At 56.8% G+C, this 22,383-nt stretch overlaps 8 protein-coding genes across 8 annotated transcripts; 2 read left to right on the top strand and 6 right to left on the bottom strand.

The window, feature by feature from the left end:
* Positions 1–93: 93 nt before the first annotated feature.
* Positions 94–6,059, bottom strand: MKK02DRAFT_19890 (RecF/RecN/SMC; the record flags this gene model as incomplete). Its single annotated transcript, XM_053086168.1, has 18 exons — positions 94–454; positions 508–656; positions 705–775; positions 826–889; positions 936–1,147; positions 1,213–1,475; positions 1,526–1,635; positions 1,681–2,185; positions 2,220–2,893; positions 2,936–3,094; positions 3,141–3,424; positions 3,479–3,623; positions 3,806–4,042; positions 4,099–4,218; positions 4,286–4,495; positions 4,550–4,729; positions 4,785–5,183; positions 5,601–6,059. The coding sequence occupies 18 exons, from the start codon at positions 6,057–6,059 to the stop codon at positions 94–96; spliced, it is 4,602 nt and encodes a 1,533-aa protein (XP_052942706.1).
* A 792-nt stretch (positions 6,060–6,851) lies between these two features.
* MKK02DRAFT_40305 (uncharacterized protein) lies at positions 6,852–7,344 on the top strand (the record flags this gene model as incomplete). The annotated part of the gene is made up of 2 exons (XM_053091043.1): positions 6,852–7,106; positions 7,162–7,344. The coding sequence occupies 2 exons, from the start codon at positions 6,852–6,854 to the stop codon at positions 7,342–7,344; spliced, it is 438 nt and encodes a 145-aa protein (XP_052942707.1).
* Positions 7,345–7,627: 283 nt separating this feature from the next.
* Positions 7,628–10,881, top strand: MKK02DRAFT_35197 (eukaryotic translation initiation factor 3 subunit 8 N-terminus-domain-containing protein; the record flags this gene model as incomplete). Its single annotated transcript, XM_053089108.1, has 9 exons — positions 7,628–7,870; positions 8,120–8,303; positions 8,371–8,473; positions 8,551–8,629; positions 8,688–8,897; positions 8,948–9,286; positions 9,333–9,515; positions 9,564–10,354; positions 10,398–10,881. The coding sequence occupies 9 exons, from the start codon at positions 7,628–7,630 to the stop codon at positions 10,879–10,881; spliced, it is 2,616 nt and encodes an 871-aa protein (XP_052942708.1).
* A 269-nt stretch (positions 10,882–11,150) lies between these two features.
* Positions 11,151–12,156, bottom strand: MKK02DRAFT_40307 (uncharacterized protein; the record flags this gene model as incomplete). The annotated part of the gene is made up of 5 exons (XM_053091044.1): positions 11,151–11,177; positions 11,212–11,562; positions 11,613–11,942; positions 12,005–12,021; positions 12,078–12,156. The coding sequence occupies 5 exons, from the start codon at positions 12,154–12,156 to the stop codon at positions 11,151–11,153; spliced, it is 804 nt and encodes a 267-aa protein (XP_052942709.1).
* Positions 12,157–12,989: 833 nt separating this feature from the next.
* Positions 12,990–14,005, bottom strand: MKK02DRAFT_40308 (uncharacterized protein; the record flags this gene model as incomplete). Its single annotated transcript, XM_053091045.1, has 4 exons — positions 12,990–13,166; positions 13,229–13,649; positions 13,754–13,809; positions 13,868–14,005. 4 exons carry the CDS (start codon positions 14,003–14,005, stop codon positions 12,990–12,992), a joined length of 792 nt encoding a protein of 263 aa, XP_052942710.1.
* A 611-nt stretch (positions 14,006–14,616) lies between these two features.
* MKK02DRAFT_29931 (uncharacterized protein) lies at positions 14,617–15,593 on the bottom strand (the record flags this gene model as incomplete). The annotated part of the gene is made up of 4 exons (XM_053087944.1): positions 14,617–14,787; positions 14,836–15,256; positions 15,355–15,392; positions 15,456–15,593. The coding sequence occupies 4 exons, from the start codon at positions 15,591–15,593 to the stop codon at positions 14,617–14,619; spliced, it is 768 nt and encodes a 255-aa protein (XP_052942711.1).
* Positions 15,594–15,957: 364 nt separating this feature from the next.
* On the bottom strand, positions 15,958–18,091 carry MKK02DRAFT_29932 (uncharacterized protein; the record flags this gene model as incomplete). The annotated part of the gene is made up of 9 exons (XM_053087945.1): positions 15,958–16,037; positions 16,100–16,190; positions 16,266–16,644; positions 16,692–16,747; positions 16,796–16,916; positions 17,179–17,321; positions 17,373–17,793; positions 17,851–17,906; positions 17,966–18,091. 9 exons carry the CDS (start codon positions 18,089–18,091, stop codon positions 15,958–15,960), a joined length of 1,473 nt encoding a protein of 490 aa, XP_052942712.1.
* Positions 18,092–18,435: 344 nt separating this feature from the next.
* On the bottom strand, positions 18,436–22,225 carry MKK02DRAFT_40310 (uncharacterized protein; the record flags this gene model as incomplete). Its single annotated transcript, XM_053091046.1, has 10 exons — positions 18,436–18,524; positions 18,574–19,416; positions 19,462–19,535; positions 19,581–19,911; positions 19,966–20,313; positions 20,366–21,531; positions 21,578–21,630; positions 21,702–21,992; positions 22,041–22,079; positions 22,130–22,225. 10 exons carry the CDS (start codon positions 22,223–22,225, stop codon positions 18,436–18,438), a joined length of 3,330 nt encoding a protein of 1,109 aa, XP_052942713.1.
* Between the last annotated feature and the right edge of the window lie 158 nt (positions 22,226–22,383).

A 22,383-nucleotide genomic window follows, 5' to 3' on the forward strand; every position in this document is an offset into this window, starting at 1 on the left:
CATCTCCAGACCTCTAACACCAGTCCATATGATACAACAGATGAACGCAGCAAGATGAAATACCCCGAGATCCCAAATGTCCCTTGATCCTGCCTAACCTCTCACTGTCCCTGGCGTACTGGGCACGACCGACCCCGGTCTCGGCGTACTCGGCACCATCAGCCCTTGTCCCAAGCCTGCACCCAGCCCTTGACTCGGCCCAGGTGTCATTCCCATCCCAGGTCTAGGCGTGCCGGGCACAACGCTCCCTCTTCTCTCTGGACTTCCGTTTCGCTGACTCTGCGAACCGCCTTTCGTAGGTGACCGTCCAGCAGGACCGAGTCGACGAGGAACCGCCTGTGTCCGCAGATCTTTGTTGTCGATAGCGATGGACTTGGTACAATTGCTAGTCTTGTAGATCCCAACCAGACGGTGTGCGAGCTCAAACATGTCGTTTCGGAGAGAGATGACAATACTGCAGGGTCAGCTTACTCCCGCTTTGCCTTGGGTAAGGGAGAGGAAGCTCACAATTGCGCAGCCTGAGTCTTCTGCTGAATGTAGTTGGCGACGATAGACACGTTCTTGAAGTCTAATGCCGCATCGATTTCGTCCATGAAGTATAGCGGTGTCGGCTTGAAGACGTGCAGCGCAAACACCAGGGCGAGTGAGGCGAGTGTCTACCCCGTCAGCTCATCCTGCCGGCTTACCAGCACACGTCAACTGACCTTTTCTCCACCGGAGAGATTGGCAATCTGCCGCCAGCTCTTCTTGGGAGGCATGATTGATAATACCACACCTAGCGTATCAGCTTGGTCCGATCCGCTGAACAGGAACGTGGCAACTGACCTTCAGAAAACGGATTGCTATTGTCAATACACTCAATCTCCGCATTCCCACCCATCGTGATCATCTGCCCATGTCAGCCGATGCCCCTACTCCGGTCTGGCCAGACTCACCTGATACATCTCCTTCAGCTTGGTCGAGATCGCAGTGAAACCAGCCATGAACTCCGTCATGCGCTGTGCGGTCAAGTCTTCACATCGAGCCTTGGCAGCGTCCCTCGCTGCAATGACATTGTCGTGATCTTGAGCGCGGCTGAGGAACTCGGCGTCTCGTTTGCGGTACTCTTCCAGGACGGTCATATTGGGTCTGGCTTTGCCGATTTCCTCTGTGGAGTGTTAGCTTCAGGCCCACCTTCATTTCACAGAGGCACAAAAGCATGACAAAGCCTACCTTCCAGCTGAGTGATCTCTGCGTTGAGCAGCTCCTTGTCCACAGTCGCCAGCTCGTCCGGCGAGTACTCGACCAGCTCGAATGTCTCTGCCTTTCGGCGCTTCCGTTTTGGCTTTCCGACCGGAGCTGAAGCCTCCTCGCCTTCTTCTGGGTCTGCATTCCCGTCTGCCCCTTGTGCTGGCGCGGCGTCCATCGGAGCATCGTCTGCTGGTTTGGGAGCCTCTCCGCCCTCCGCCTCTTCCTCGTCGTCCTCGTCATCCTCGCTAATCCTATCAGCTATCGGCTATCACGCCTGAATACCAGCTGTACTTACTCGATATACTGCAGCTCGAGCTCATCGTGCCGCTTACGCCAATGCTCATGCTTCCCTCGACTATCCTTCTGGATCTTTTGATTATCCTCAATCTTCTGCTTGATATCCATCTACCATATCAGCCGATTCCCCCCTAAGTGGACACTTCAACTCACCTCCAACTTCCTGAACGCATTGATATCGTCCGTCTTCTCATCCAACTCCTTCTTACTCTCCCCCAACCCCTCTTGGACATCCACGACCGCATCACTCGCCTCCTGCACCTTCCCCCTAATAACCCCCAGATCACTCTGCACAGCATCCAGCTCCCCCTGTAGCGCCTGCAACTCGGCCTCCACCTCCTCTAGCGCCGTTTTGTTTCTCTCGAGCGCCTTGCCGAGTTTGTCCGCATCCCGCTCCGACTTGGCCTGGGCCACTTCCGCTTTGGTAATGGCCTCAGAAGCAAGGTCGAGAAGGCCTTTGGTAGTAGCGACGCGAGACTGGATAGCCCGGAGTTTGACACCTCCCGCTTCGAGGATCTTTTCTTGGAGAGATTTGATCTCGGACGAGATGGACGAGGATTGGACACGGAGCTTGTCGGTCTCTTTGATCAGAGAGGCGATCTCCGAAGATAGGGAGGCAATACGCTTTTCGTCCGCTGCGTCAGGCTTGCTCTGGCTCCTGCTTATCAGCATTGACCACACTGGAGACGTACTGTAACTCGGCGAGCCGCTTCTCTGCCTCCGCAATCCTCTTTTCACCCGTCTTGACGTCCAACTCGGCCTTCTCCATCTGCATCTCAATCTCCGGCACCCTCTTTCTCAGCTTGGCCACCTCGCTCTCAAGCACCTTTCGTTCCGCCTGGAACGCCGCCAGTTCCCTCTCTGCATCGCCCAATTCTCGCTCCAGACGCGCCACCACCTCCGGCTCCACCCTGTTCGCCGTGAACTTGGAGCTCATACCTCCTCGGCTCACCCTCGTCCCGCCTCCGCTCATCGTCCCCGACGGGTCGATAAGCTGCCCCGCGAGCGTGACAACGCGCCATCGTTTCTTGCCGTACCCGATCCGCTGCGCTTGAGCTAGGTCATCCGCAACGAGGGTATTGAAGAGGCCTTTGTAGAAGGCAGGAGCAAAGCGGGGGTCTTTCGGCCGAATGAGGTCGAAGAGACGAGGAACGTTCTCGGGCGTCTCGATAGCGTTCAGATCGCGAGGGGGAAGTTTCTCGAGGACCATGAAGCTCGCTCGGCCGACGTTGCCTTTGCGGAGGTGCTCGATGCAGGCCTGGCCCTGCTCGACCGTATCGACAACGAGGTTGTTGAGAGCGGAACAGGCAGTAGTGACAGCGACGTCGTACTTGTCGTCAATGACACCGAGGTCTCCAAGTCGGCCCTGACTGTCAGCTAATTCCTGATGCAGGAATGTGTAGCTCACGTGGAACCCCTTGATCCGTCCTTGCGCTTTGAGCTTGTTCAAGCTGCTCAAGACAGCATTCTCCGACTTGTCCGCCTGAAGCGATGCCTTCGCGTCGTCCGTCTTGGATCTAGAGCTTGACACTCTGTTGCGGAGGTCTTCGCCCTTAGCAGCCATGCCCTATCATATCAGCACGTTCCATCTCCGTGCTCGAAGCCGGACTCACCTCCAAACTCTTCTCCTTCTCCTTCAGCTCCGCAACAACCTTCCCCTTCTCCACCTTCAACCCCTCATACTCCCCCCTCTTCCCCTCATCTCCCTTCTTTACCAAATCCAAATTCGCCTTGGCTTCCGCTAAAGCACTAACAACCCCTTCAGCCTTTTGCGCCAGCAGATCCCGCTCCGACGTCGCTACGTCGATGGCCGACTGCTTCTCGCTGATCTTGGCAGTCCAGGGTTCGAGTTCGCGCTGTTTGGCTTCAATCTGAGTTGTAAAGTGGTCGGTCTTGCCTAGTGGATCAGCTCTACCTCATGACCTCCAAAGGACAGCAGCTGTGAACGTACCCTTGAGACTATCCCGGATCTCCTCGAGCTCCGCTTCTTCAGTGACGAGCTTGGCTTCCAGGTCGGCTACTTTGATGCGGTTCTTCTCGAGCTCCGACGCGCAATTCTCGATCGTACCGAGCGCCTCATTCCGAGCATGACCGTCCTGCTCATCAGCTCATTCCTACTTATTGCGCCAGACCGCTATCCTCGCCTGTGTAAGCTACTGCTTAGAGCCAATGAGGAACAGTGTTGGGGATTGAGGAGGGAGGACGACGGAAGATGGAGCAGTGCAAGGTTGCAGAACGCGGAAGGGGCAGCCACTCAAGTGAAAGAAGCAGAACTCACATCAGTCAAGCTCTTTTTGACCTTCTTCACCCTCGTCCCGAGATGTTTCTTCCGTTCCAACAACCCCACTTCCTCCTTCTCAAACTTCTTGGAGTCCTTGACCAGCTTCTCCGTAAACTTCTTGACCTCTTCAAATGCCGCGAGCTTGTCGTCGTACGCTTGCTGCAACGAAGAGATTTCGGCAAGGTGGTGGGCGTTCCGATCTTGCTCGTCGGTGAGTTCGGCGGTAAGTGAGTCCTGAAGTGTCAGCTTGACCTCTACACCAGTCAAAGAGAAGAGATAAGAGGACGTACGATAGCCTTGGTTGTGATCTCCACATTGTGGGTCAAGGTGTTCATGTGATACTGCCACAAGAGCGATTTCTTCCTGACCAGCTCGTTCGAGTCTCGGAGGTAGTCTTCCGCCTCGGTCTTCTTATCCTAAAGAATCAGCTAACTCCTCTTGGCCCTCCCCAGAGCCTGAAGGGATCGGACAACTCACCTCCAAAGCAGCCCGCTCCCGCTCAACAACCTTCAGCCTACTGAACTTCTCCAACCGATCCTCGTTGAGCTTCTCCACCTCCTGCTCCGCCTCTTCGATGGGCACCTTGTACTTGGTGGTCCCGATAATGTCTTCGAGGTATTCCAGCAGCCCGTCCTCGTGCTCATTCCCCGCTTTGGGCTTCATCAGTGCGATAGACTCGACTTCGCCCTGGAGTATCAGCTGGGTTCTCCCCCGACATCAAAGAGAGAGTTCGGAGCTGACCTGGAGAATGAGGAATCGATTATGGTCCAGATCGATGCCCTTGGCTTTGAGAAGTGTGGTGACCTCTGTGAAGGTAGAGGTCCGCTCATTGATGGTGTACTTCGAAGAGTTGTTGCGGTACGCCGTGCGGTTCACGACCAGCTGAGAGTTCGGGACGAGCAGGAAGTTGTCCACTCCAGGCTAGAGTGTCAGCTGGGTTGTCTCGCACGGCAAGGTGGAAAAGCCGGCAACTAACCAGGTCGACAATCTCCCTGAACCACACTTCCACACTACAGCTCTCCAACCCCTCCTTGCCCGCCGAGTTGTGTATCAACTCGCTCAGTTTCCCCTGCCTCATCTTGCTCGCCCTATACCCAAACACAAATAACAGCGCGTCGATCGTGTTGGACTTGCCGGACCCATTCGGACCCACAATCGCCGAGAAGGATTTATGGAACGGCCCGATTTCCTGCCGGCCGGCATAGGATTTGAAGTTGATGAGGACGATTTTGTGGATGGTGAGACGGGGTTTAGGGCCGGGTGGGGGTGGTGGTGCGGCAGCCGGGGAAGGGGAGGGAGGGACGGTATATCCCCGGGAGAAGGAGTGACTGCTGGGACCGCCGAGACCGCCCGCGCCGGATGGACCGGTGGGAGTCTTGTCGTTCATGCCGCCGCCGAAGCCGAAGGGAGAAGGGGGGATGAGCCGGGGTGTAGCGGGTGGAGCGAGGGGGTTGGTACCGGAGATATTTAGGGCGGAGTCGAGACGGACAGTGACGTCCGCTTCCTCGTAGTCTGACTCTTCGTCGGAGTCTTCCGTGGTAATAGCGGGGACGGGAACCGGTTGCGCCGAGGGAGGAGCTTCCACCTCATCCTCTTCCGCCTCCACTGGAGCTTCTGGTGCCTCTGCAGCCGCCTCAGCCGGATCCTCCTCCGTCATGCTCTCCACAGCACTCTCATCCTCCTTTACAGCCTCCACCGGCTCCTGCTTCACAACCTTCCTCGCCCGCCCACTCGAAACCTTTCTCGAGCGCGGCTTCTCCCCCGCCTCCCCCGCTTCATCCTCATCCGCAACGCTAGACTCCTCCGCTGCGCTCGCCATGGATATCCTGGCGCTCTTGCGCTTGGCAGGTACAGCTGGTGCTTTGCCTGTCGACGCCGGCGCCTTGCCTTTGGAAGTAGGAGCAGCTCGCTTTGATACCGGCTTGACCACCTCTTCTTCCTCTTCTTCCGCTGGCGGTTCTGGCGCTTCGTCCTCCTCGTCCGAGACTATCCGCTTGGCCGCCCGCCCAGTCTTCGCCTTGGGCTTCGATACCGGAGCGGCCCGCTTCGACTTTGGCTTGACGACGACCTCTTCCTCCTCCGCATCGTCAGAGTCACCGGGGAACCTATCCTCCCCGTCCTGGTCATCCACGGTTGGCGCTATCGATGCTTTCCGAGCTCGGCTCGGTCGAGGGGCCCGACTAGATGCAGCTGATGGTGGAGGAGCAGCCGAGGCGCCTGATACTGCGCGCGATGTACGCCTGGGCGGCATAGTAGGTGGATGTAGCAGAAGAGGGGTAGGTATTGAAGGAAGTCGCGCTTGGTTTGTTGATTTTGATTCGACGCGTCTCGCGCGCGGTTTGGGTGGACGTGACGTAATGGTCCCACGTGGCTGGGTGGCAAATGTCCATTACTTCGGTGCACGCGGCGGTGAGGCGAGCGCAAGCTGCGTCAGCTAAGGTGGCAGTGTGAGAGTGCCACAGCCAAGCAGGAGCGAACAAGATAGGTTGATGGCCAAAAAAGCCGAGGAGACAACAGTGGATCGTGATAAGCTGGCGCTTGAAGGGGGCTTGCACAGCGCGGGGTACTCCTTCAAGCCAAGGCGGATTGCGCTGCCCCCTCCTGTGTGTCAGGTGGCTGATGACAGGCAGTGACCTGAGCATGCCCGTTAATGGGTCGATCCAGGTAATCGATCCATATAACCAATCCGTAACGTGCCCCGGGCGATCTCAGGGGATACCACTCATAACGCGGGCCTGCTTTGTCCCGAATACTTTCCAGCGAACCAGGGGAAGAGCAATCTCCGCTCTCAAGGCTACGTGTGATCGAGTCTCCTTTGATGTAATCAGTCACTCTCCCCTGGACATGCTTAGGGGCACGTGGTATCCGAGAGGGACAAATTTAAAGGAGATGTAAAAGAGATCTCAGTACGTCAGGCTCCTTTGTACCACTGGTGATATAAGACGCACTTCAAAAGGTCGTCAAGAGCAATCCCCTCCACAATCCACACGAGTATTTCTGACCCTATCAACAAAGAAATAAACCCACCTTATATACTCCCAAAATGCGCCTCATCCCCCTCGCCGTTTCGGTTGCGCTTGTCGCTCCGGGACTGGTAGCAGCCATGTACGTTAGACTCCGCACCCATGTCCCAGCACTGGGAATGGGCGCCGCCGGTGATGGTCACACCTGGCTGCTCATGTCGACATCCAACCGTCACGACTACGTCCTCGTCGGCACTGAAAGTGATGCCGCGAATCCGTCGTGGGAGTCAGGAAACGCTTCCTTCAGGCACACTTCGGACGAGATGATCGTTGACGTGAGTGAACCGCTTTCTGTGTCTGAGAACCTTCAGAGGCTGACCACGCACACAGTGCCACCTTGACGCCTATGACTACAATGGCGATCTAGGCGATTTTGTCTACGACCTTGCCAGCTTGTCTGACACCAATGCCCACCCATGTGGCGATTTCCACGGTGTGAGGTTGATCTGCGGAGATGTGATTGGAGCGAATGGTCAGGTCGTCCCTGGAGCTAGGCAGATGTGCACGGGATAGAAATACTAGCAACTAGAGCAGAGCCATGTGTAGTCGAGCGGAGCGTAGGGTGGCGAATAACGAGGAATGCCACACCCACATATAAGCTTGAGCCAAAATTGCTCCCGTTGTGCCACATTGAGTTGCCACGCGGCATTGGTCGGCAATTAATTTCGAGGCGGGCGAGCTTGCTTCGCGTCCAAGCCACCTTTGTCTAGTCCTATACACTCAAAAGGTACCCCTACACAGCTACTGCTATAGCTACAGGGACCATACAGCTACAACGCTTACCGACTTACCGACAATGTCATTCTTCGCCAAGCTAGGCAGCGACTCGGACTCGGACTCGGGATCCGAGTCGGAAGAGTCTATCCTGTCCGGAGATGAGGGAGAGGATCAGGATTTAAAGTTGAAGTTGGGCAAGGGGAAGAAGGGGATGTTTGAGAGAGGAAGTGGGGATGATGAGAGTGATAGTGAGGATGACGACGACGAGGATAGTGATGAGGATAGTGAGGATGAGGGGGCGGATAGTGATGCAGGCAGGAAGGTGAGTTGGTATGGGTTGGTTAAGGATAGGAGATTCGGTGAGGGGGATGGGAGGGGTGGTAAAGGCGGGATAGTATGAATGAGCAGGAGAGAATAGAGGAAGATGGGTGTGGGGCTTTCTCAGCGTTGATCGCATATAAGCAGGTTGGGAAGAATCCCAACCTGTGGCCGGTCCACCCTCCTTCCCACCGATTCTACTCCGTCCCTTCCTCATCTTCATCGCTTTGCTTGACTTCCTGCTGACCTGCAGAAACTCCAAAACAAGTTCTTGAAAGGCGCCGACTCGTCCGACGACGAATCCGAGGATGAAGACAAAACCGTCGTCCTGTCCGCCAAGGACAAGCGGTTCGTCGAGATGGACATGGCTATCAAGGCTATTCAAAATGCGACCAAGCTCGAGGGTGCGGCGAACGACTGGGTGTTAGCCTCTTCTGGTGAGTTTGCTCCTTCAGAGCTCATGCTGGCCCTAGCTACTACTCGTTAATCCTTGCTGACATTCAGAATTCGACAAGCTCCTCCGCTTCATCACCCGTCATCAAACATCCATGGCCGCCTCCCCCATCCCACCCTCCGGCCACATCCCCCCGCCTTCCTCCAGACCCTCGTCGAGCTCGAACAGGGCATCACCTCGGTACTCGCCTCGGAAAAGAATGCGACCAAGAAGATGGCAGCTGGGAAGAGCAAGGCGGTTAGCTCGATGCGGCAGGCACTGAAGAAGAAGGCAAAGGAGTTTGAGCTGTTGCTGAAGACTTACAACGAGGTGATTTGGATCGGAGAGATGAGAAGGAGAGAAGAGAGGGGACTCAGCTGATATACAGGACCCCGAGGCTTACTCTGCCGCCTACGACAAGGCCAACGCCGCGCCCGTTGTCGCTAAAGCACCCAAGAAGAAGGATCCTACCGGTGCGGCCGCAGCAGGCGACGATGGGGATTTCCAGACTATCGGCAAAGGGGGTCGGGCGCTCAACTTGACTGCTGAAGGGACCTTCAAGACGCTTCGCGAGGTATTCGAGTCGCGCGGAAAGAAGGTCAGTCTAGGTCTAAAAGATTGTGGACCTCGACAGTAGCTGATATTCAGAACACCGACCGTGGAGAAACCATTCGGATCCTTTCGAAACTCTACGAAGTCACCGAAACGACCTACCAGCGTATCCGCGTCCTCCTCGCTCTGGTTCCAGCGCGTCTCGACTACTCCCAGGCCCTCCCTTCTATTCCGCACGAGTCCTGGGTTGCCGGCCTGAAGGAGCTGGATCTGCTTCTTTCGCTGCTCCTGAAAGAGCCCGGATATGTCGTGCAGGAGACGGTGGCGGAGTATGATGATATGGTGGAAAGGGAGCCGGAGGAGAAGGATGGGAAGTTGGTCAAGGTTGAGATTGCCGGGAACTTGATCAGTCTCGTCGAGAATATCGATAACGAGGTGAGTTTCGATTTGAAGACGAAAGGAGGAGATGCTGACGTGGTAGTTCACCAAGACGCTGCAACATACCGACGCACACGAGAAGAGCTCGGACTATATCGAGAGGCTGAGGGAGGAGGCGCCGCTCTATGCGACGATCACCAAGGCGCAGGCATTGTTTGAGCGGGATAACCTCGCGGATCAGACTGCTCGGGCCGTCATGCGCCGCGTGGAGCACCTCTACGCCAAGGTAAGCTATGGTATCCGGATCTCTGTTCAAACCACAGCTGACTTGCAGCCCGACGTGGTCATTGAACACTTTGGCCGCGTTGCCGCCCCTACCCTCGAAAACCTCACTTCCTCCATCACCCCCTTCACTGCCTCGACTTCCCCCTCGCAACTCATCCGCCTCCTCTGCGTCTACATCTACAATTCCGACGCACCCCTCCTCCGTGCCCGCGCCATCCTGTGCCACATCTTCAACCACGGGATGCACGGGCGGTACCACCAGGCTCGGGACCTCCTCCTCATGTCTCATCTCCAGGACACCATCTCGCACGCCGACGTCACCACCCAGATCCTGTACAACCGCGCCGTCATGCAGCTCGGTCTCGCCGCGTTCCGGTCTGGCTACATTCCGGAAGCACAAGTCATCCTCGCCGACATGTTCTCGAGTCAGCGGCAGAAGGAATTGCTGGCGCAAGCGATTCAGCGGTATGGGAACCAAATCACGCCGGAGCAGGAACTGGTCGAAAAGAGGCGGTTACTCCCTTTCCACCTACACTTGAATCTCGAGTTGCTCGAGGCGGCGTATTTGACTTCGTGCATGCTCATCGAAGTCCCGCTCCTTGCTGCGGCCGAGACGGACGAGCAGCGCCGACGGGTGACGAGCAAGCAGTTCAAGCGGTTATTGGACATGGCGGATAAACAGGCGTTTATGGGTCCACCGGAAAATACGAGGGATCACGTCGTCAAGGCGTCCAAGGCGATCATGGCGGGTGATTGGGAAAAGGCCAAGGAATTGATTGAGGGCATCAAGGTCTGGACGTTACTGGATGGTGCGGAAGAGGTTAAGGCTATGCTTGGCCGGTATGTCTTTATCTTATACGTTAGGGATTTGGCTGACTTGCAGTAAAATCCAAGAAGAAGCCCTACGGACCTACCTCCTTACCTACTCGACGCACTACGCCTCCCTCTCCCTCTCCCACCTCTCCTCGACCTTCTCCCTCCCCGTTCCCACCCTCAAATCGCTCATCTCGCGCATGATCTACAATGAAGAGCTCTCGGCCTCGCTAGACTCGATCGACGCCGTCGTCATGTTCCACCGCACCGAGACAACCGAGGTGCAGCGTCTGGCCCAACAGCTCGCGGAGCGCGTGGCGGGTATGGTGGAGAATAATGAAAAGGTCCTGGATCAGAAACTGGGTAATCAGCAGGGTGGGGGACAGGGTGGGAAGGAGGGCGGAGAGCGCGGAGGAGAGGGTGGAGGGCGCGGACGGACAGAGAGACGGGGTGGGAGAGGAGGTGGAGGGCGAGGAGGGAGAGGAAGGGGCAGGGGAGGATTCAATTCGGGTTTGGGGACGGGGGTGGGGCAACGAAGGGGGGTCGCAGCTTAGAGTAAGCATGAGTAGGGGATATTTGGATTGGATTGGGATGCATTTGGCGATTTTGTCTAGCCTCACGGTGCTGACTCGCCATTACTAATCATCGTTCTCAGACTCGAAATAGGTGAAGCAGGTTTGAACAAATGCTGAACGAGAGTTGAGACGATACGACTGGCAGCTTTTGCATACCGCACGCTCTTGAAGACACTGATCTGATGTTGACCACGATACTCCGTGTTCCATTACTGCTGCCGCTGCACTTCAAGCCCCGGCTTTTAACCCTAAGCAGACCCAACCGACTTCTCCGTCTACCCATCAGCCAACATTGACCACAGAACTCACCATATCGTCCCGAACAACGTGGTCCCGCCCAGCTCCAGCCCGGGCCCGCTTGGCCCGCTTCCCAAAACCGACCACCCCCGCCAGAGCCAACACGCCCAGCGCCAATAGTACAGTCACGAGGGAGACCATAGCGCCTACGACGCCCGCCTCGGTCACGGTCAGACCCGACCCGCCTCCCGAGGTAGAGGTGGAGTTGGAGTTGGAGTTCGACGCAGCTTCGGCTTCTTTGAGAGCGGCGAGCTGGGGGTTGGCGCCACCTCGGATTTGCGTGGTGAGGATTGTGTTGGTGCATGGGACCGTCCAGTTGCCGGCTGCGTATTCGTCGTTGGAGACGAGCGTGAGGTCGGCGCACTGACCATCAGCTGGTGTCTGATGACACCCAACTCCCTCGCGGTACTCACCTCAAATCCCGGACTAGACCTCGGACCGGCCTGCCAACCCAGCTGCACGGTAACCTCATCTCCTACCTTCATGCCCAGCCCCGCAAAGTCCGGACCGGCCACGCACTGCGTCCCGACATACGAGATACTGAGGTTCTGGCCTACACCGATAAAGTCGCTCTGGGCGGAGGGGTCGCTAGAGGTGGAGTAGGCGATCTGGACGGCTTTGAGGTCGCGGATGTTGGACCAGGAGATGCGGCCGCCGGAGAGCGGGTAGGGGACTCGGCCGCCGAGGGCGTAGGCCTGGCAGGGGCCGATGGAGGAGACGAGGGGGTCGGAGCCGCGCGAGGGCTGGGTGAGTCAGCTGGCGAAGACGAGGAAGGGGAGGGGTAGAGGCGGCAAGGGAGACTTACAGGATAGGACAGCTTGGCTGGGGATATCAGACATTTTCCTTAGACCGTAGAGGTGAGTAGGTGGTGCACTCACAGACAGCTTGGGTGAATCCGCCTGACTGAGCCAGCACGAACGGCACAGCGAGAACAACAAGGCCAATAGCGAAGAGCATATTTGTGACGGTTCGGATGTTTCTGGTCCGGTTGATGGTATCCCGTGATAGGATGGGTAGCAGATCGACCGGCGTTGCCTTGCTCTTTATACCTTTCTAGTGAGTACAAGAAGAGTCCATCCAGTCCTGCAGGTCGGCCGCTATCAATGGCTTGGCGCTTCATACCCAAGCAACCGATATCGGCCGATATCTTATCTGATTAGCGCAATGTTGGATAAGATCCATCACGACACTCGGCACACCTCATCTAAAGCTCCGGTGAAGCTCAGTACGTCGTGAGGATGAGGCTCGGCCCGCATGCCAAGTCCGCAATGAGGACACGAGTACATCGTGCGGCCGAAACCGTTCAGCCGTTCTTGGTGTGATCAAGCCGTTCGACATTGTAGTATGTGCCCGCTCACATTTCTTGGGCATCGCGGCCGAATGTGATTCTGGCCCAACTTCTGGCATGCCAAGCATCACCATTCCATCTGGTCTGCTGCACATCCGAAGAAGATGGGAGGGAGATAGTCTGGGCGCGGGGATTCATGCGGGGCTTCGCGCTTGTTTCGCTCTCTGCCTTGGTCTCCTAGTCGGCCGAAGGGCTACACATGGCACCGCTATGAGGGAGGTGTGGGAGCCTAGTACTGAACGGCTTAGTCATAGAGAAAGACCCGAGATTCTGAGGTCGAATACGGGAAGGGAGCGATATCGACCATCGCCATCGGATGAGGATGCTGTGGCATCAACCATACCCGGCTCTAAGTGTCTATCGCAGAGCCCCTTATCTCTGTGCATGTGCAAGTTGTGACTCAAGACAGGCATACAGCAGGGAGTCACTCCTCCCACCAGGGCTATGACTTGGCAGGCCCCAACCGTGAGATATGATCCGCCATTTTGAGCTCCCAATGCGAGATCTCCCTTTCCCCTCCTCCCTTATCTTCCGGCCATTCCTGGATGAAGGTCCTGACCTTGACGAAGCCACGCGACTTGACAAGTGCGGACGAGTTGACATTGGCCGTCTCGGCGCCCTGGCGAGTCAGCACAACGCTCATACATTGACACTCGCAAGTCTCACTCCCGGATGACTCACAGCCATCATCGTCCCTATCCCCACCCACTTTACCCATACTTCAAGCACGCAATCCAATACTCTCCCTCCGATCCCCTTGCCCGTCCACTCAGGCATGAGGTTATACGCCATCTCCCACGTCTGCTCCGCTGCGGTCTGTGAGGTCTTTGCCTTGCCTCCAAAGGCAGCTTTGGCGTCCGCCGCGGACACGTCCGAGCGCATCGGCTGGAAGATCGCCATGTCCCCGATCATCCGTCCGGAGGGGTGATGCCGGATAATGATAAATGGGAAGAAGGGCAGTGGGGAGTCCGAGGATGGGGAGGGGAGCGGATGTGTGGGTTGAGCGGGCGGTGCGAGCAGAGGCCGGAGGACGGTGGATATGGTTTCGGTCGCCGGGGGGAGGACTACATTGCGTAGGAAGCCAAAGTCCTCTTTTCGATATCTGCAGAGTTCAGCTGTGTTGCTTTATACCGTCTGAGTAGTTGACTACTGATCCCCAGTCGTGTGTGGTCTAGAATTGGGAGCACAAGATAGAGCGTGACGTACGGGTACGGGCGCCGAAATGAGTATTTGGCGATACTCGGGTCATTGTACAGCTTCATCTGTCCCGTCAACCGCTGCTCATACTTTCTGGTTTTGTAGCCTAACAGCACAGCTCACAGCATCATCTACATCAGTCTCGCGCCATGGCGTCAACCGCAAGTCCGGATGAGATGGAAGGAGAATATACGGCTCATCCGCTTCCTCATCCCACCTCATCAGGTCCGTTCGGGGTGGAAGGGATTTTGAGATCGTCATGATATCTAATTGATGCTGTGAGATTTGTGAGTGCGTGAGAGTGATAAGACTTTCATGGAGAGGGAGATGTGATGTCAAAGATATAAGTATAGCCTGTTCAATGTGGTGACTCGAAAACATCGCCGTCGGCGTCGGGTCCGGGCAAACCCGAAGCTTCGAAGGTACCGCATGGGTCTTGTTTATGGGAAGCTTTCTGGGATCTGCAGCAGCTGGGCCCGTATCAAGAAGAACCTTGCAGTATAGTGCAGTAGGTGCTCGTAGGTTGTATGGCGAATGAAGGCGAAAGATCAGTCTGGACGTGGAGGATAAATTACATGTGCGAATGGGTCTATTGTATCCCCGACCACAGCGACAATTATGACATGCCGCATACAGATCAGCACCCACTGAGTCTCCCCATGCTTCCCGCCTTCGTACGCGGCTTGGCACACACAGCCGCAGGTATCCATCGGGTATGACTCAAACCCAAAGAGTAGCTGCTCGCGACGTCGGCCACCTCGAGGATCAGCTTTCCCCAAGCCTGCGGCCCTTTCTTTTCGCCAACCAAAGCCTCTGAGCCTGGAGAGAGACTCACACCAGCAAACATCTCGTCGCAGACCATACTGCACCTCTCAGAGCGGAGGAAGCCTCGGCTTGTGTCTCGAGAGGTCCAGCTCGTAGTGCGCCATCTCGCGCTCTCCGCCTCCCTTATCTTTCGGCCATGCCTCCATGAAGGTTTCGGTATGAACGAAGCCTCTGGACTTGATGAGACCGGTAGAGTTGGTATTGGCGACTTGAGCACCCTGCACTATCAGCACTTGTCCGAAGTCCTGTCCGCGGAATTGACTCACAACCATCAACGTCCCGATCCCGACCCACTGCATCCATCCTTCAATCAGACAGTCAACCGCCTTGCCTGCGATCCCCTGGCCCGTCCATTCTGGCGATAAGTTATATCCAACTTCCCAAGTCTGATCGGCGGGTGAAACCACCTGCGAGCGCCTCCCCGCGAACGAGGCTTTCACCTCGTCGGCGGGTATATCGGGATGCACGGGCTGAAAGATCTGGACATCGCCAATCATACGTCCCGAGGGGTGATGCCGGATGATGATGAAGGGGAAGAGCGGTACTGGTGTCGAGGCAGGAAGGGGAGCGAGGGGGTGTGTGGGGCTCGCTGGAGCGCGGAGAAGAGGCCGAAGGATAGTGTTGATAGTGTCCTTGCAAGCAGATCCGAGAGTGTCACGGATGAATGACAGGCTCTCCGGCGTATACCTTGAGGTATCAGCTCGGATCAAGCTGGTGCATGCTACCAGACAATACGCAGCCATGCGTCGGACCCGATGCGCGGCCTAGCTGAGTATCTGACTTACGGATAAGGTCGCCTGAACGCCCATTCCCCTATGCTCGGCTCGTTGTAGAGCTTCACCCACATACCGTCGGCTCAAGTATCGTCCCTGTTATAGAGACTCACCGCTTGCTCTGCATCACTCTCGCGCCACGGCGTCATGCGAATATCCGGCAGCGTCGGCACGGACATGTAAGGCTCGTCTGCCTCGCTGTCCCATCTCATCAGGTCCGTTCGAGGTGGATAAGGAGAGTACGATGTCATTCCTGAAGGATACGATTGTTTGTCTCTTTAATCGACAGTATCAAGCACAAGAACGATGTGTAGGACAAGAGTAGGACTCCGAGCACTCTTAATATCCCTCCCGAGGCCTGAGGCCCTGAGGCTTGAGGTGCCCATGCGAGGCCGTTACGGCATGAGGAATGAGGAGTTCAGATAGGGTGGCGAGCTGTGCCGAGTGTGGCGGGCTGCAAAGAAGGCTGAAAGCCGAGCTTGACCTAGGCTGGGTAACGACTCATGAGATCGTGTCCGTGCTTAGCCAAGAACGACATAGTTTCACATCTCGGTATCGAACCCTAGCAGAACTTCAGTCTTACGCTTCTGCGAGCCATGCTAGCGAGGACTTGGGTTACCAGCTGTGTTTGCCTAACGCTGGGAACCAAGCGAGGGCTTTGACATGACTAGGCTGGTCCCATCCCCAGCGCTTCGCTGTCCATATCTCGCGACCGACACCACCCACTCATTCATCTCCCTCTCTCCCCCACCTTTACCTTCCGGCCAGGCTTGCATGAAGGTCCTGCGCTTCGTGAACCCCCTAGACGCTGCGAGTCTCGAGGATAGAATATTATCAGTCTCGATGTACTAAGTTCGTCAGATGAGTCTGTACAGCTCTCGCAACGAGAAAGTACTTACAGCCATCACCTGTCCCAAACCCACCCACTTTGCCCAGCCACCGACAACGACATCCACCACTGCCCCTCCCAATCCTTTGTTCCGCCACTCGGGCAGGATATTGTAGCTTATCGCCCAGGTCTGCTCCTCGGGAGAGTCGATCTGAGGTACCACGACACGTAGAGAACGGTCCAGCTCCATATCCCAGTAGTCTGATTCGGGCTGGAAGAGCTGGACATCACCGATGAGCTGACCGGTAGCGTGATTGCGAATGACCATCAGCGGGAAGAAGGGCATCTCGGCCGGATGAGGCAAGTCAGAAGCGGCCGAAGAAGATGAGCTTCTTCTGAGGATGGTATTTACGGTCTCTTGCGAGTAGGGCGCGGTCAAGTCGGTGAAATACTCGAGGTGCTCTCGATTATACCTTGACAATCAGCTTGGCCAACCAATTTTCAGGGAACAGAGTCTCACGGGAAAGGCCGGCGACAGGAGTATTTGGTCACTGTGGGATCGTTGAACAATCTCAACTGATGCATCAGCTACGGCAACTGTCTGACAGTAACCATTGCACGCACGGCCTCCGTCTCCTGCATACCTCTCCATGGTGTGAGGCGCAGTCCAGGGTATCCCAGTAAAGCGAGGTACGGCTCATCTGCGATAGCATCCCACTGCAGCAAGTCGTTGTGCCTGGCCGGGCTGTCAGTCATTCTCGTGATGTATGGACAGACGCGAGCAGTACAGAGGTCAGCTGGACTCAGCGTCCGCGATAAGCGACACCAGAAAGGACAAAGCAAGAACGTGCAAGCAGTAACCGGGTTGAATGGTCGCCTTGACTCCTGAGCGGACAAAGGATGCTCCTTGTCCTTTGTGTGAGTGAACACTGATTTACATCTCGTCTTTTTCAGTATTTGATCAGGGTATCCGCGTAGGTACTCAGAGCGCTAGCCTCGATCGATACGTTGCCGGCGTAACGGTCCATTTCGCGACCTCCCTCTCTCCGCCTCCTTTCTCTTCGGGCCATGGCTCCATGAACGTCGTTCCCTTTGTGAAGCCTCTGGAGGCTAACAGACCGGCAGATGCGGTGTTGACGGTCTGAACACCCTGCAGCGTCAACAAGCCTGCCTGCATCGATACCCAAATAGGTGAACTTACAGCCATCCCGGTCCCGATGCCCAACCACTCCACCCAGCCCGCCATGATGACGTCAAGCATTTGACCAGCCACCCCCTTCCCTCTCCACTCCGGCATCAGATTGTAGGCAATCTCCCATACTTGCTCGCTAGGTTGTGCAGTCTGCTGCGCTTGCCCGGCGAAACCCGCGTTTTGATCACCTCCGGCAGAATCCTCAGCCTGGAAGAGTCTGAGATCGCCGATCAATTTGCCCGAGGGGTAATGCCTGAGCATGATGCACGGGTAGTACGGGACGTCAAAGGCACATTGGGCTCCGCTGTAGTTGATGTGACCAGCGGAAGTGGGGGTGTCGTGCAGAAGAGGCCGGAGGACGTTGTCAATGGTCTTGCGAGAGGAAGGTCCGAGTACGTCAGAGAAAAAGGGAAGGTGTTCACGGAGATACCTGCTGATCAGCCTTGATGCGAGAACGGAAGGTAGGTTTAGATAGATAAGGACGTACGGGTATGGACGTCGATGAGCGAACATGCCAACTTCCGGTTCGTTGAACAAGCGCATCTAGGGGTCAGCGCATGCTATCTGGTCAGTCACAGGACAAGGATTTGTATACCATTCACCACGTCGTCCTCATCTCCAGCACGCCAGGGTGTGAGACGTAAATCTGGAAAGGATGGGAGAACAAGATACGGCTCGTCCGCCACCTCATCCCATCGCATGAGGTGAGGTCCGCTGACCGTCGTCATTTCGTTGTACTGGTTACAGTTGATTGGATAATGATACGTCAGTAAGCCTGTCTCCCTTATATAAGCCGATCAGCCGCACTGCGTCGAGTCAAGAGGAGAATGGAGTAATATAAGCAATCAAGTCACAAGCGACAGTCGAGAGCACAAAGGAGTGGAGTCCGAGTCGACAGCTGATTGTGTCGAAGTTAGAAAGGAGGTTCGATCTGCGTTTAGTGTGTCGGCCGAGGAGCGCAGCCAGTATCAGCTAGATTGAGCCCTTGGTCGGCACTGAGGCTGGCCCAGATCCTTCGTTTATACCGCTCCATTTGCAGAGGATCGCCTCGAAAATAGCCCGATGAACTCCCCTAATTCTTCTCAAACCTAGCCGCCATGGCGCTTACGCTCCCCTTTGAGCGATGCATCGCTCCTCCAGTCCTGCCCGACGCCGATCCAGCTATACCATCAGCTTCACCACCTCAGACGTGCCGCAAGACTCGACTCACTCGGCGATCCCTGTGCAGAAGCATCATCCGCCTCCACACCCGTCATGCCCGCAATACTCAAACCTCTTCCTCCAGCCGGTTTGGGCCCTCTGGCGCCCCTCGGTCCCTTGAGCCTACTCACGCCTCCTATCCCGAGAGCCCCGGCCTCCCCGCTCGTCGCGCGCTTCAGACCTCCTGAGCCCGCTCCGGCAATCGGCGCGTCTTCTTCCTGGTCGACGAGCCCGTCGAGGATGTCCGCAGTGGCCGACTCGTCCTCACCGCCTTGGCCTTGACCCTGGGTTGAAAAGTCGGCGCCTGAGGGTTGATGCTCCGGTACCTGTCCCGAGGCGGTTTGAGCCGGAGTGGGCGGGATGACCTGGACGGAAGAAGGGTTGAAAGGAGGTTCGCCCTCGTCGTCCGAGTCCTGGGGTTCCGCCATCTTGGGCGCCGTGTCAAAGCCGAGTCCGAGTCCCAGCCCGGCCGTAGGAGGAAGGGACGGAGGAGTCTGATGGCTTGGTGTGGCGCTCTCGATAAATGTCCTAGGCGGCTGAGTGCTCGCTGTCGAAGACGAAGGGGTCAGGCTGTCTCTTCCGACCGACCGAGGTGGGGTAGGATGCTGCATTGCCATCTGCTTCTCAAGCAGCTCGCGAGTATCGTCGTCCTCGCTGATGTTGCGCCGGCTGATCCGCTGGTCGACTAGCACAGTCCGCTTGCGGACAGGCATGACCCGCTCCGAGTCCTTCTTCTTCTTCTCGACGAGCGGGGGAAGGACGGCCGAATAGAGGTTGATGAGGTCGGCAAAGAAGAGTGAGGGGGTGCGGTCGCCGATAGTCAGGTCCGTCTCGGAGTGGGGTCGGGTAATGCCTGTTCATCAGCTATTGTTCCTTGACATTCGACCGGAAAGCTCACATCGTCCGAGAGAAAGAGCAAGCTTGGTGACGTAGATCTCGTTCGCCTCATCCGTCTTGGTCGCGTCGATCATTCTTCCGCATCAGATCTGTATCATTCTAACCTGTAGCGGAACTCACTGCCTGAGATAGCCAACCAGCGCGTCCAGCACAAAGATCTGGATCCCGCCCAGTCGTCCCAGAACACTAGTCACCGCAGACGTCATGTCCCTCTCCTGATCCGCCCCGACACTCGGATAGATCGCCTTGGCGTCCTCCCATCCCTCCCATCCCAGGACCGGCGGGTTGAGCTCGAGAAGCCACAGCTTGATCGTACCAGCGGCGATAGGGAGGTTGAACTGCTTGACGACGGAGACCAAATCGTCGAGGGGCATATCGGGATTGTTGAGCGAGCTCCGAAGAGCGTGTGTCTCGGTGAGGGGGACTTCGTAAATCCACGCTTTACGCTTCTCTGCACCATGTCAGCTATGTTTCGTCTCGACAGCTAATATGCCGGGTAGCTCACCGTCATCGGTAGCACTCTCGCCCATCTCCGTCATAGCCCTCAACATCCCCTGCAGCACCTCCGGTACCGCCCCCTTCTCCCGCTTCGGCGCCTGCGCGGCGGATCGCCATCCGCCAGAGTCCCCAGCCCACTTGCGCAGATCGATCCCAAAATTGACTTCCGGCTGGTCCACCTCGAGCGATTCGTAAACGTGCGGCTGGGGCCGGAATGGACCAGTCCTGTTGCCTTCGATGAGCGCTTTGAGGTCGGCGTCGGGGTTGTAGGCTTCGACAGACAGAGTAGTGCTTTGTTGCAGAGCGGCGAGGCGGGTCGGCAGACGGGCAAGGGCGGCTTCGTATTGCTTCAGTACTGTCTGTCAGCTATATGCCACATCACCAATCTTGTGAAATGAATAGCTCACCCTGCTGAAGTACCGTCAGACGCTCCCTTTCCCACCTCTCCCACACCCTCAATCCCCTCTCCACCGCCTGCTCCATCTCCAACCGCTTCATCTCTGCCACCCTCACTCCCTCCTTGTACGCCTCGTCCGCCTTCTGCGCCTCCTTCCTGAGTCGTACATGCGCCGGCTCGTCCGAAGCCGCGAACCGAGCGGGGACGTAGGATTTGAGCATAGTCTGGATATTCGCCGACGTCGCGGGCGAGAGCGGGGACGAGATGTTGCTCATATTGATCTTGTCCATCGCCGCTGCGGAGAGTGCGGAGACCGGAGAGGGATCTGTAAGCGGATTGGCGCGAAGGACATAGTACGTCTCGCTTCCCGCTTCGAAGCCCCTCTGAACACTGACTCCGATACGCGAAAAGTGACCCATAGAGGTCAGTTCCCGCGCGGCATCGACGCATCGCTCCCAGTCGCCTCCGAAGCCCTCGACGTTATCCCGAAGCCACTCGATGACCTCCTCGCCCGAAAAGGTCTTGTCGTACGTGCCGAGCATGGAGGTCCGGTGGCGAGATGCCAGCGCCGCGTTGGATTTGGTGGATATAGCCGCGGCGTCGGCGGTGGGCGACGGAGTGGTGAGGAGATATGCGTCGAACCGCTTGAGGAGGTCCTTGAGACCTTGCGCGGAGAGCGAAAGACCTGAAAGCAGGACCGGAGGCGGCTGCACCTCCAGCACAGCCATGGCGCCGTTCTCTTTGTCGGGTACCGAGGGACCCATGGTCGGCCGCCCATGCGGGTCAGAAGGGGGAATAAACGCATCCTCCCTTGGACTTCCAGGGCTGACCGGACTTCGTGACCCGTCCGCCGCTGGGGTACCGCCCAAAGGGCTCGGCGGAGGCGGGAGCATTTTGCCGTCAATCGATAAAACAGGTTTGTGCAGCCGAGACGAGGACGACGTGGATGTGCTGGATTTGAGGCTTTTACTCGGCGAGATGGGCACAGATGTGTCGTTGGTGGAAGAGATGCTGGCTGCGCGAAGCTTCTCCGAGATACGGTCGGCGACAGTGCCGGTGCGGCGGAGGGCTGCGGATTGGGGTTGGGGAGAAGCGGTGTAGCCATCGGTCGAGGAAATGGAGGGTGACCGGACAGACATTTGAGGGGATTTTGCTGTCGCAGGGGCGAATTTGGCACTTTAGAGTCAGCTAGAGATCGACCACTCGGAACCATATAGCTTACTCGTCCTCGCCGTCATCTGCAGCTCGGGTCTTGGCCACATAGGTCGCCTTCAGCTGAACAATTAGCTACTGTCTCGGTCGAGTAGCCCAAGGCTCCGCGTGTCACTATCTCGCAGACTACTCACCGCATTCAGCTTGACAACCTCCTTCTCCCAGACACCCACCACCCCTCCCTTGGCCAGAACCTCTCTTCTCCCCTCCGTGACCCGCTCATGATGCCTCTCCGCCCATTGTTGAAATCCAACCAAGATCCTATTCTCCAGCTCGATAGCTAGTGCTCGATGAGCTTCTCCGCGGGCCGAAGATGCGCCTTTTAGAGCGAGGAGGGTGTGCTGAAGCGAGGAAGTTGATGGTGGCTGTGAAGTGGGTGGGACGAGTAAGGTTTGGGACAGTGCATGATGTCCTTTGGCTTGCGACTGTCTTGATCAGCATTACTCCTCACCTCAGCCAGCACAGTTACTTACCTCTATGAATTTCGCAACGTCCTCTGCTTCTGTGCAGCCCTACATGCATCAGCGTCTCGCGCTCAGACGGAGGTCCGAGCTTTCCCCACCTTGTCCAGCTCTTTGAACAATATTTCGAGTCCGGTTCGATAGTCTGCCGACCAAAATGAGTTATAGAATGACGGCGGGAGCGTTACTGGAGCCATGCTGTGAGTGAGCTGAGAGTATATGCGTTATGAGGCTAAAGTATGATATATGCTCGGCCAGGTCCTGTAGCTGAGGCCGGGAGGTTTGGTCTTCAATTGCTCCGCATTCCTCGCGTCGCGCGCGCGCGACACGCGAACAGTCCAAGTATGACGTAATC

This window comes from Dioszegia hungarica, assembly GCF_025882075.1.
Source record: "Dioszegia hungarica strain PDD-24b-2 chromosome Unknown MKK02contig_24, whole genome shotgun sequence".
Taxonomy (NCBI): Eukaryota; Fungi; Basidiomycota; class Tremellomycetes; order Tremellales; family Bulleribasidiaceae; genus Dioszegia; species Dioszegia hungarica.